At 39.5% G+C, this 13,572-nt stretch overlaps 1 protein-coding gene across 5 annotated transcripts in view; it reads right to left on the bottom strand.

The window, feature by feature from the left end:
* ACSL3 (acyl-CoA synthetase long chain family member 3) overlaps window positions 1-13,572 on the bottom strand; it is a 56,794-nt gene that overhangs the window by 16,493 nt on the left and 26,729 nt on the right. For all 5 annotated transcript variants that reach the window (XM_054207570.1, XM_054207575.1, XM_054207572.1 and 2 more), the window contains 6 exons: window positions 11,117-11,294; window positions 4,913-5,022; window positions 3,523-3,661; window positions 1,504-1,654; window positions 785-908; window positions 447-518 (listed from right to left, as the gene is read on the bottom strand). In XM_054207570.1, coding sequence (XP_054063545.1) covers window positions 447-518; window positions 785-908; window positions 1,504-1,654; window positions 3,523-3,661; window positions 4,913-5,022; window positions 11,117-11,294 — 774 coding nt within the window. The remainder of the gene's footprint in view (window positions 1-446; window positions 519-784; window positions 909-1,503; window positions 1,655-3,522; window positions 3,662-4,912; window positions 5,023-11,116; window positions 11,295-13,572) is intronic.

Genomic DNA, 13,572 nt, shown 5'->3' with positions numbered 1-13,572 from the left:
TGTCCTATCACAACAGGCCCTGCTAAAAACTTTGTCCCCATCTTTTGTATAAGCCCCTTTTTAGCACTGAAAGGCTGCAATAAAGTCTCCCCGGAGCCTTCTCTTCTCCAGCCTGAACAACCCCAGCTCTTCTCAGCCTGTCCTCATAGGAGAGGTGCTCCAGCCCTTTGAGCATCTTCATGGCCCTCCTCTGGAGCCTCCCCAACAGGTCCATGTCTTTCCTGTGTTGAGGACAGGAACCTTGCACTTGGCCTAGTTGAAGCTTATGAGGTTCGCATTAGCCCACTTCTCGAGCTTGTCCAGGTCCCTCTGCATGGCGTCCCATTCCTCATGAGTGTCAACCACACCTCTCAGGTTGGTGTCATTAATTTAATTGTTAAAAACTTGAATTATGACTTATATTTTTAAAATATTTTTTTTTAATTATTTATCCTTCAGTTACTTACCGGGACAGCTGCCATTAGGGTTGGCTTAAGCGTAGTGACATCACCTTTGCTTCCTTTCTTTATTTTAGAGGACTAAAGCAAAGAACAAGTTTACTAGTAGAGACATTCAAGTTTTTTAACACGAGAAACAAAATGATATAGCACATCTTTCAAACATTTCCATTTAAATTATATTTTAACAATTAAAACTAACCCAGAGTACCAGTCATAACCACCAATACCCTGTTTCATGAATTGTAGAAAAGATTTGTTGTAATATTTTTAAAGAAACATTACAAAGATCTGATGTAACTAGTTTTTGGTCTTTTTTACCATGAGGGCTTATATCAACAACATACCTGGTCAGCTAATGTCTGAGGCGAAGAGTAACCAATGCGGCATCCGTAAGACAGACAGACAAGTTCAGCACTCAGCTCCAGAACATGGGCAAGAGGCAAATAGCCAATATAGATGTCTTTTTCCCTGTAAAGAATTTTTAAAAGATAGGTTTCTGTTGTACCATTAGAGTCCTCAAGCTACATTCACACAGAGCTTATTGCGGAACTAGAGGAAGTGAGAAAAATGCCTTTGAGCTTGAGAACATATTTCAAGTATTATGAGTTTTGTTTCAGAAGTTGCCTACTACATACTGTAGGTTTAAGGCATGAACAAAGTGTGATGTTTACTCATCCCAAGACAATTAACCATGTGGTACGGTTGCAAAGGCAACTCTGTGGACAAGATTAAAAACTGCACCAAACAGCAAGAAACCACAGAATTTAACACTAACCAAAGAAGTACTGCTTAGGGAAGCTTTCAACCACTCTAAGTGCAAGGCGGCCCCACAGGCTTTTGTATCCTGGTCTTGCCCACATACAGAAGACGAGAGAACAAACAGCACATGATGTAGTCATGTCATTTAATGCAGTACTGGAAGATGCTCAGACATCAGTACATAGTATGATGCGTCACAGACAAAGCAATATAAAACAGTTATTATTTTACAGAGTAATTAATCTAAACTCATATGCAACTACATGACTTCTTTAATTGCTGGTAAGTAACTGTTGGTACGTACCCCAGGTTTGGAATCCTCTCAGCCATTCCAGTTATCCCAGCAATTATGTTGCAATGGGAAATCATAACTCCCTTGGGAACTCCTGTGGATCCACTTGTGTACATGATCACTGCGATATCAGAGGGCACGGGCCTAGACTGCTGTCTGCTTCCTGCAATTTGTATTAAAAAAGAGAATGTATAATGCGTGGAAAGACCAGATCATCCGATACACTACCATATTTCAGCAGTCATTCCAATACAACGCTACATGACTATTGCTATTACATTTTGCTTTTGGTTAACGAGATTGCGGTCAAGCTTAAGTGCCTTCACAAAGAGTAGGAGCTGCTTTGCATTAGCCTAGCAATACTTCAAGTGATTGTCCTAGTCTACCACAACAACACTTTTTCTATTATATTTCCCATGTTCCTGTAGAGGAGAGAAAAATGGGCAGAGCTTTGGCTCCTCCAAGATGCCACTGAGCTCCACATCCTTAGGAAGGCTGGCTGCACTGGCCCCATGCTGACGAGGGTCAATCCCCATTTGCAAAGCTACTTTCTCGTGTGTCCCTGGCAGGGAACAACACGCTGCCTCCTTTGTAACACCTGCAGCAAGGCACTGCTGACCCAACATGAAGTCCAATTTCTATAAATATTTAAAGGAAGTTCAATAGCTTCAATAGGATTAAAGTGTTTTTTAAACACTTGCACTGAGAGCAAGAAGATACCAGAACAATTGTGTTTATTTGAAGAAAAACAGCATAATGAGCAACACATGTGGCACAACATACACACTTAACAAGAAGGGTGAAAGCATATTTAGTAATTTCCCACTCTCTGAATCCTGTATATCCTGCACAATGAACACCACAAAGGAAAAAAACACAAGCAGCAGCTCAAGTACTTATATAATATTAATTGGGCGTGCTCGACCATAAACAATTCACTGGAGTATTCCACAATTTATGAATGGTTAACTTGACAAAGATAACGTTCCTTTATTATAGTGTATAGTATGTAGTATTTAAAAGACTGAAGAAAGAAGGCTTAGACCCCTTTCTACGTGGCACAGATTAACAAATCTCAGGGAGTTAATGAATTATAGCCATAATTTCTTCTGTTGGTGTTGTCTGAAACCATTTTAATAGCACATAAAACTGGTACATCAAAAAGGGAAAGCCATCTTTTAAAGAAATTGAGAGGTCACGATGTTGGAAACAAACCTGCCGTTCCCCTGAACATCAACAGCAGATGGATTAACCACCCACCCTACTCCTCAAACAAAATTCAATCCAACACTTATGTGCCTTCAGCAGCTAAAAGACTCTGAAAACACAAAGAACAAGGACAGAAAAAGCATCTACTGAATATAATGAAATCTTAAGATACTATGTTTAGCAGCTCTTCAGAGCCATGAATAAAAGCTTGATACGATAATAGTTAAAATACCTTCTGAAATTCTGAATTCTAATTCTAAGTGTGTTATACAGATTGGAAATAGATTTCAAGAAATTTACATAGTAGACTGGCACTTTCAGAAATGCAACAGAATTGACCAACATTTTGTTATTTGTGAATTTAACAAGACTTAATGGTAGCAAATTACTGATGTCTTTTGCTATAAAATGCACAATAATTTCCTCTGTGTGCTCTGAATAACCTGGTTTTAGTATGTCTGATCATAAGAATGCTTTCTAAGTTTCTATCCTGGCCTAAATGCTTATCCTAAAAATTATTCTTCAAGACGTGACACTTGTGGTGGAGAAGACAGTTTTTATTAAAAGCATTTTACTCTGCTTTGTTGAAAAACAAAAAACAAACAAAAAACCCCACACCCCAAAAATCCAACCACAACCAAACAAAAAAATCCCACAGATTTTATTTAAAGAAAAAGCAGATGATAAAAGGTTAATCACGGCATAATTTTTTTTTTTTTTTTTTTTTTTTTTTTGAGATCTGCAATTTTCCCAAGTTTACTCAACAGGGTCAAAGTAGAACAACAAACGAGATAGTGCCAACAGAAAGAAGAGATAACCTACCAGTATCTGCCTTGGCCCCCATAGCTTGCACAGAAGCCATAGTGTGGACAATGACACCCTTAGGAAACTCTGACCACGTTGTTGGTTTGCCATCCACTGTAATAATATGTCGCAGCAGTGGAACTTGAGAAACAATTTCCTGTGGAAATGAACACAATGAGCAGAAAAAAGCCCCATCCATCTACCATATACATTAATAAAAAGCATTGACATGAGGTAACTGAGGATTTAAAGTTTCAGAGGATAAACTTGTCTAGCCCAGATAGCTGCAAAGCTTGAAACTTTCCACATTTAGATTTGCAGGACTGATTGAACTTTCCACTCACAAGTCCAAAAACTTTTCCAACCATTTACTGATCTGGGTCTTATTTCAAGGAAAGTCCACAAATAAGACTGCAGTGACTTGTAGAGGTAATTGACTTTCCATTCTCATGGAACACTGAAAGAAACTGGCGACACTGAGCTCATAATAGTTCTTGTGTTGCTCCTTGATTACTACGCTATTTGAAATAAGCAACAGCTAGCAAAAGTATAGAAAATTATTAGTTAAGCACTAGCAAAGCATTTCAAGCAAAATGTGAGTTCAAAAAACATTTATCAGTCCCAGCGGAAGAAGAGATGACTACAATCTCTAGCAGAAGAAATTCATTATCCTACTGCAAGCTGAAATAAGTGTGCATTGTACATATCCTGCCATTCTAGTAACTAAAAAAAGGTTTGGGAAATTTTCATTCAAAATTTAGCAACAGCACATAGTTTTTAATTAAAACAATTCCCTTATGTGAAAGGTCTAGTTCCCCCAAAACACATCATGATGAAACTCATGCAGATTTGTTGTTCCACTTGTGTATTCAATTTGGGTCAGTAAGTCAAAAATGTTCTTTGACTGTTCTAACGTTTAATAAGCTTTCCCCTTCACTGGAAGACAGCTCTAACTCTTCGAGCACCCCTCTTTAGATTTAAGAGCCATTCTCTGCTGGGAAAACATCCAACAATAAATCAGGAGGATGGTCACATTTAGCTATTCATATACAGTTCATACATTTTTCTGTTCTTCCCATTTGCTTCACCTGTTAAATTTATAGGCACTAAGTCCACCCAGAAACCATAGCAGTTTCTTGTAAAGGTGTTGTTCCAGGCAGCACTGCAGCTCTTCAATACTGCAAATTGCTCATCCTGTTCTCCAAAGTCATCGAGGAGCCTGAATCCCACTGAAGGCTACCTATCGGTGTTTTTCTGTACATGAAGACAGATACATAAATCTTATTCTCCAAGGAGTGCCCGCCCTATATATAGGCAATGAATCACTGTTCTGTACAATGGAATCGGGTCTTTTAACAACAGTGAACAGATACACTGGAAAGAGATAGACAACTAACAGTTTTCTGACCTTCAATTTTGTTTGCATCAGTTCTTTACTAGTAATGATGGTGGTCACCTCCGTTTCATTCAGCCCGTGTACTATTGCTGGGCCTCCCAGAGTAGCATACAGCGTAACCACTGAAACAGAAAAGGAGGGGGGAAAGGTAAATCTCTATGTTACACTTTGAAGTCCAGTTTACAATAAAGGGCTGAGATTAACCTATTCTAAATTAGCAACACAGTAAAATTATTTGTCAACTGATATAAAGGTGGGGTAGTTTTGTGCTTTAAAAAAAATACCTATTACACAGACTAAAATACAGCATAATTTTCAGTTACTCCCAGAAGGAGTAAAGAACAACCATTGTCTACATGACTGTTTACTATTTTTCAACTAGAGGTATTACTACTATTCTAACTAGAGGTACCAAAACCACATTACCCGATGCAATTCTCTTCTAGAGCTACTCTCATACCTTCATGGCTTTTACCATTTTAAAAGTAGGCATCTGTTCTCAGCTTAATACACTGTCTAACAGTCCTCTTGTACACAAGAAAGAAAGGGTTTTCATTTACATTACTTCTCTTTTCAGAATTCACATGTTCTGTTACTAGCCTTTTACAATTGTCTGCTAATAAGAAATTATTATAATATTGTAATACACGTTATCAGCAGATTAATTCTCACACTCGGTAATAAATCTGTGACTATCGTATTCTCCCATCTGTTTAAAACAACATAATAAAGGTTTAATAACTACAACCATTAGACACTGAACTGACATAATGAGAATTCAGAATTGCAAGGAAAGAAAATATTTAGGAAACTGACTATGAGAAACACTGTTTCCTGTATTTAGGGACAGCTTATTAGCAATAGAGTGTTAAACCACAATTATTTCTCATTAACAATTTTAAAACCATATTTAATTTCCTGCCATTTTTATGAGAACTGCATCAGAACAGACAGGAAGAGACTGGGGAAGAAAAAGGCAGCTCAAAAAGGAAGAGAGGTACTGCTCTCAAAAAAATAATAATTTCCTATTTTCCAAGCAGAATGCTAAAGAGGGGCATCTCAAAAAGAGTTGTAAGCAACACAATCATTAATAATTACATCAGTGCTGGAAGTTTCGTCACATTAGGTATCTGTATTTCTTTTGCATTCTGGATTTAGCTGAATATTTAAACAAATTAATTATTAAAACAAGACACTGCAGCAAAAATAAAAGTAAAGTAAAATCAAACTCTGTTGTACTGTAAGATTTGAAATCCAGGGAGTTACTAATCCTGTGCAGCATACTAAGGAAGAGCTCAAAGGCAGTTTCCTTACACAGAAAAGTAAATAGTTGACCTCTACTTATTTTTTTCCTTGTTAAAACAGTCCATCATAGTTCAGAACTGTTGCAGGGCAAACGCACATGCACTGTGTTTTCTTTAATTTGGTGGGAGCAGAGTCCAGAAGAGTGCCTCTACTAGTTCCCACGAGCTCTCCCTCCTCGCTGTGGTGACCCCTCTTACATAAACAGCCAGCAGAAATTCAGCGTCCCCAAGCCAACAAGCACAACTGAGACGACACACCGCCCGGAAAGAGAAGTATAATCTCTGAAATAACCATTTATGTAGTTAATTGCTCGTCTACAAAGAAGTACCTCAAGGACAACTTCGAGCTATAGGACGGAGCCCAAGAGAGCGAGAGCTATACCATTTATATCATGGTGTAACTGATGTCATGGAGAGGAAAAAAACTGAACAATGACTCTGATCCGTGAAATTCTCACTTTTCTACATTGGCACCTAAAACCTTTTCAAGCAAATCTGAAAGTTTAGGTAATTTTTCCTCTCCTTTTTCTCTTGAAGGCATACCAAGAAGGGATTATTTTGTGTGTTCACCTTTACACACACAATAGTACGAGGGAGTCTTTGCTATCTGGACTTCTGCTAGGAATACTGCTCTGAAAGTCTGACAAAAAGGAAAATCTCAACACCACTAAATTTGCCACCTAATGTACAAAAACAAAGCCTTGTCCTAAAGAAACAAACAGAACTTTGGCCATTTATATCCATGTAACTAAAATGTTAAACTGAGTATTTCAGCATCCACCATACATAAAAAATAAAAAGGCAAAGTATAACTTTAAAGGCTTCAGCCAAATCAATTCTGACAAAACCACTTCTGCTCAAGCTTCAGGCAGGAATGATTCAGAAATGAAATGTAACCTTTCCTACTTATTTCATTGTTGGTTATACACTCAGGTGTTTTATCTGCCCACAATGGTGAAGAGCTCTTCACACAGATGAAGAGGAGATATTTTTGAAGAAAAATCTGGTTTTGTGTTAGTACTTTTTCTCCATTTTGAACTAGCAATCCCACTCTACGTCCCGCAAATACAAGACTTAGCTTCAAACAAGTATTTCTAATTATAAAACCACCTGTTTGTGTGAGTAATCCATAACATAAAATTACTTTCCTCATTTTAATTCCCGAGTACAAAAGGCATTCTCTCCAACACTACAGATGAAGCAGATGAACCTGCTCTCTTGGCATCAGTTCTGGGCACATAACATCAGATTTAATACATTTCACATTCGGAAAGAATGTCACAACACTACCACAGCAGTTAGCTGTTATGAAACCTGTAAACTGAAAAATGCTAATATAAGTCACTTAGCAATGTCTTACCGGACCACTTCAACATCATCTGAATCTTATAATTCATTCAGCAAACCTACTACATGAATACTGCATGATAATATCATCATCTGCCAACACGCAAGTCAGCCAAGTTCACATAACATGACATACAGCTTAGATGCTAAATACCACGTCAGACAGTGTGCCGAAGCACGTCTCAATAAGGGAATTTAAAACATTAATCCAACAAAACTAAAAACACATACATACCATTCTACACACGACATCCATCCACTATCTTAGACTCCTCCCCACCCCCCCCAAATTACGAAATCTTCCTAGGATTTCTAAGTGCACTTCACTTCCGAAGAAAAAGTGATACAAGCCTTTGCATTTAGTCACTAGGAATTTAACAGATCCCAAAAGTGATAAAAGTGAACTGACACAAATGTATTACGAGACATGTGGTTTCAAAGCAACAGACGCATCTCCTCTGAAAGCAGACTGTGCAGATCTCTGCTCTGGCAGGCAAGTTACCAGCAGTCGCTCACTGAAGCGAGGACCAAAAGTATCACTGAATTTAGGCTGGAAGGCACCTGGGAAGATCACCTGCACAGAATTGTTCGTTAGAGCAGGGCCACAGCCAGTCCGGTTTTAAGTATCTCCAAGGATGGAGATTTCACAACCATTCTACGTTCCTGTTCTGGTATTTAACCACCCTCACAATAAGGACATTTGTCTTAATATATAATCAACTTGTCCTGTGTTTCAGGTTGTGCTTGTTGCGTCCAGTTTTATCAAAACACACCTTTGCGCAGAGTCTGGCTTCATCCTCTCTGTATGCTCCCATTACACAGTTTTAGACAGAACAAGATCTCAACTCACTCATCTTAATGCTGAACAGACCCTGCTCTATCAGCCTCTTCTCCTATGTCACATTCTCCAATCCCTTCAGCATCTTGGCAGCCCTCCCCTGGACTCACTCCAGTATGTCAAGGTCTTTTTTTTCTACTGGGAAACCCAAAACTCATGGGTCTCACCAGCATCCATAGTCTCATCAGCATCCAAATGGAGGAGAAGGACCACTTCCCTGGACCTACCTGCTACACTCATGCTACTACCACCTTGGATGCCGTTGGCCTTCACTGCAAGAAGGCACTGTGTACTCATGGTTGACTCACTACCCACCAAGACCCCCAGGTCCTTTTCTGCAGAGCTGCTGTCTATCCAGTTGTCCCCCAGCCTATACTGGTGCATGAGGTTATTCCAGCACGAACACAGGAATTTGTAATTGCCTTCATTGAACTCCATGAGGCTCCCAACAGCTCACTTCTCCAGGTGACAGGCCCCTCTGAAGATCAGCCCTGCCCTCCAGTGTACTGGCTGCTCCGGCCAACTTGCTACAGGCTGTAACCTGCTGTGTTTATACTCTGTCCCACCACCCAGATCTTCAATAAAGACATTAAACAGTATTGGACTCAGTATCAATCCCCAAGGGCTGGCAGCCAACTCTACCCCGCTGATCACAATCCTTTCAGCCAACCGACCAATGAATTTTCCATCCGTCTTAGCAGCCACTTATCCAGTCTCTCTAAATAGTCTGGACGTACGGATACTACGGGAGACCACGTCAAAGGCCTTGCTAGAGTCACAGCATATAATATCCACTCTCTCCTTATCCATAGAGACAGTCATCACACCAGGCAAGCAGGCTGATTTTGAAATGGTATGGGCTAGGGCAGTACATCTTGAAGCCAACTCCACCCATAAAACCGAGGGAATAACACAGCCTGAGGGCATACAGAAAATAACCACACAGACCCGCAGCAAAGACTTACTGAAATGAAAACTGCTATATACTCATGAACATATGGCTTTTCAAACTGAAACAGAGTCACGCTTAGAGCTAAGAGGGACCATTTAAGGTACAATTTTTTTGTCAGGCTTGCTTCCAAAACCTGAAAAAAGGTCTAATTGAAATATAGTATAGGTAGGTAGGCAGTAAATCAGGAATTTCTGCACATCTGGCTTTTACAGTCCATCTCTTATTGAAGGAGGGTAAACATGTCATGGGAGAGAAGAGGCCAAAGCCTGTGCGGAACAGCAGCTTCTAGAGTGCCCTGTGGGAAAATGAGAAATGTCCCCCAAGAACATCACAGAACCCAGCCATTAGGTGAATGACATACCAAGGAGTGATGATGAAACAGACATTCGAAAACACTTCCTATACCAAGTTGAGATCAGCATTCCATAGGTTTCTCAGCAACAAAAACAGTCCTAGAGCTTCTACGCATATTCTTGTGCTCAGGCTAGACTAGGGTATACAGCAGTCTTTCCACCATGGCAGAGATGTACCTCAGACACAGCTGTGGCCCTCTACAGGACTCAAGTAAAAAGGGAGCAGAGGTGGCTTTGCATTTGTCTCTGCCCTGTGCTGTGAAGCTGTGCAAGGGCACCTCCAGCCAGTCCATCCCATTCTGCCACTCCTCAAGGCACCTCCACCACAGCCTGCAACTGCCCAGTGTACACACCTTGCCCAGAAAGCACCTTCTGCTCCCCGAGCAGACGGCTCTGCCCCAACACAGTTGGTGCTCTCCACCATAAAACAGCAGAAGATCAAAGGGTAAGTTAACCAGAAGTTACAGAATGGGACTAAGACTGTAATCGGACAGAAGACCCCTAAAGACACTTCTCTTATGGTCACTCCATGAGAAAATATGGAGTATCATCCAGGTCAGAAAACCTGTTCTCAGCCCACTGCCAGGGTTAGGGATCCAACTGGTGCGTGATTGAATCAGATACTGTGAACCAGAGCAAGACTGACTTTCAATAGCTCACCAAAACTAAACACAGTCTTAAGGCTTCTGACGGAATAACTAGAACTCAAACTCGTCCTTGAGCATAGTCTCAAATCAGCATTCAGGTTAAATTAGGACGTATTAAATGACCCGCAAAGGGCTATGAGAAAGTCAAGATGCAGAGACAGAAAGATAGATACATAAACGTAAAAAAAACAGGCTCCCTGGGTTAAGGAATGACTTCAGCTAGTAAAGGAGTTACTAAGCAACTTTTTAATTCGAAAGAGCTGTCCAAAATAAGTCCAGGACTTACTCATTCCTTTTCACTTTTTAGAGATAACAATATGATAAACTCTAACCAAAATCAAAATTGAAGAGTTGACAAAATATCCAGTTAAAACGGAACTTACAGGCACAGATGAAGGTTTAACGTCAACTCCTGAAACTGAGTCAATGAATTGATGTGCAATCTTTGTTTGTTTGTTTTCAGAAACTTGGGAATCTGTACTGATTTGAGATTAAAAGCAAATAAACCTCTCACAAATTCATTGAGCAAGATACACTTAGTGAAACCATACTCCAGCTGCAAACAGATACACATTTCTCCATTCAGTAAGGCAAAACACTGTGAAGTACGCAGTCTCTACCTTATGCAGTATTTTTCATTTGTAGTTTTAAACGCTCTGTATAAACTCTATATAAAGCTTTCTTAGTGTGTAAAGTAAAGTAAGAAAAAGGTTCATTTTCAGATTGTGCTGTAAGATCAAGAGACATAAATACCGGCGGAAAGACGCATACTTACGCTGGTAGTTGCACATAAAGCAGGCCTGCGCTGCGATCATCCACTCGGCTCGAGTCTCACAAAAGATGGCAATGTTAGTCTTTGGTTGCTGACCCAATACTGCTAAGCCGTTTCCAAAATTAACAGCTTTAATGTATACATCTTCGTATGAAAGCCAGGTGTACTTGCCAAGGATGACCTAATAAGAACAATAAACTCAATTTAGAAAACGAAAATCCTTAACACATGTTCTACTGCATCTTTATTCACGTGAAGAAACCACAGATGTTTGAAGTAAAAGTTGCTTAAATTCTGAAAGCAGTTTATTCAAGATAATGAATAATATGCTTGCAAAAACTACAGGGTCTGTGGAAGTTCCAACACAAATACTGCAATATCTCCACGCTTGTTATCACCTCAGTTTCTGTTTTCACTTTAGGAAAGCACACGATTCCCACCATATTTTGTAGCCTCAGAAGCCCTCCAAAAGGCCATGGTTATCTGACACATACGCCTTTAGATTTTTCACAAATGTTTGGTTTATTTTACATAAAGGGTGACAAGCACCACCTGGTACAATACATGCTCTGTATTTGCTTTCTTGGATATTTGGGCTACGGTTCACATATACAAGCATGAGAGCATAAACAGGTGTTTGTTCTTATAAAAAAACCCAAAAAAACCAGGGAAACTGGAATCCAGGAGGTAGTATATCAATGGGTCCTCAGTCAGAAATTGTGAAATCCCTTTCCCATCGTTTGTTCTGAAACAAGTGTCAGGGGGAAGAGGAGTAATCTTTTCACCCTTTTTTTCTGCTAAACAACAGTGGGACAGAAGACTGGACTGGAAATTACTGGCAAATCTCAGTACTGAGAAGTCATGTGGAAAAAAGTTAAGCAATCTCAGTGCTCTTCTATGTGGGAAAGCCAGTGCCCAGTGAAACTGGACTTGAATTTACAGTTCACTACCCATCATAGGTTTCCATGTGTACACTTGCACCTTACAGTACTATTTTCTCACTAAGCGATAGGTTATTTCTTTGACAACATCCTAGAAATTTTCATATGCAGATAAATAGTTCAAAGATGATGTTTTACACGGAAAATCCAGGCTTACCTGCCTAGTTATACAAGCACCTTGACAATTTTGAAAACTAATTTTTATTAGTCAAGTATTTCAAACATTGCCTTTGGCTACACAGCATTAGTAATAAATGCAAACAAACGATAAAAGAAAAAAGCTAGAAAAACAAACTTCCCCCTCCTCCCTCCATTCTGTTTTCCAGATTTCATTTACCAACTTTTAACTAAATTTCAAACTTGTGGGCTGTAAAAATCTAACAACTTTTTGTCATGTAACTACATTTTCAGTGAGTCTGTATTTCTACATCCACTTCCTAAATAAAATGAATTTTAAAATCTCTCTCAAACTCTACTAGGAAAATAAAATCTAATAGATTTATCAAAAGACTTTTTCAAGAAATTTACTGTTGGGTAACTGAGTTGTACCCGTTACAGCCTTACTGCATATTGCTCATTAACCTACTTGTTTTGCAGGATAAAACTATAGATTTTTTTTAACTCAGGACAGGTATACACACAGCTGCTTGGAAATTTCACACGTGTCTTCAGGAGTAATTACAATTAACAAACCCAAAAAACAATACTTGCCAACACTAACTATACTTAGCAGTTTCACCACAAAAATAGAAACATTGCACGCACAAGTATGTGCTCAGGTTTTCCTGTTATATTTACAAAAAACTCAGCTTCATTGGCAAATATGCTGCTTCAGAGCCAAAAACCTTAGTGGAGAAGAAAGACCTCCTGGAATCTCTGTGCTGTAAGGGGTGAAAGCGCGGCAGCAGCATCACCGCCCGAGCACCTCGGCAGCGCCACAGGGCAGGGGGCTCACAGCTACAGCCCCCCAGGGACACGGACCCACCAGTTCCTTTCGGTTTTGACACACCAAGATATTTCTGGTTGTGGAAAACTTTTACTGCTTCCAAAGAAAATATTGCATCTCTTCCTGTCCATCCAAATTTCAGTCGTTCGGAATTTTAATTCCGATTTGGGACATTTTTCCCCCCCAAATGCAGTATTTTTGGCAGACTTGGAAATTCTTGACAAGCTCATCAGTTGAGAACAATTTACAGCAATGAATCAGGTAACACCCTTTCCATCATTATATACGCTACCTACGGCGTGGCCTCAGGCTCGCGGCTCTCAAATAATTAGGCCAAGAAATACAAGCAGAGTCTTGCTACTGTTTCTGGTAAGTTTGCCAACCCGTAAACGAACACGTTTTGGTAATTTCCACCATTCATTACATCAGTCACTAAAGTTGAAATATTAAATGATTAAAGGGTCAAAAATTGATCTTTCTGAAAACACTTGTGATTCTGATTTTATTCCCTTTTTTATTCTCTTAAATAGTTCATCCTCATTGCCTAAACAAGCTTGATTTAAAGTTGTGAA

The sequence above is a fragment of the Rissa tridactyla genome, chromosome 6, assembly GCF_028500815.1.
Source record: "Rissa tridactyla isolate bRisTri1 chromosome 6, bRisTri1.patW.cur.20221130, whole genome shotgun sequence".
NCBI lineage: Eukaryota > Metazoa > Chordata > Aves > Charadriiformes > Laridae > Rissa > Rissa tridactyla.
Note: the sequence above shows the minus strand (reverse complement) of the source record. Positions and strands in the feature narration are given on the sequence as shown.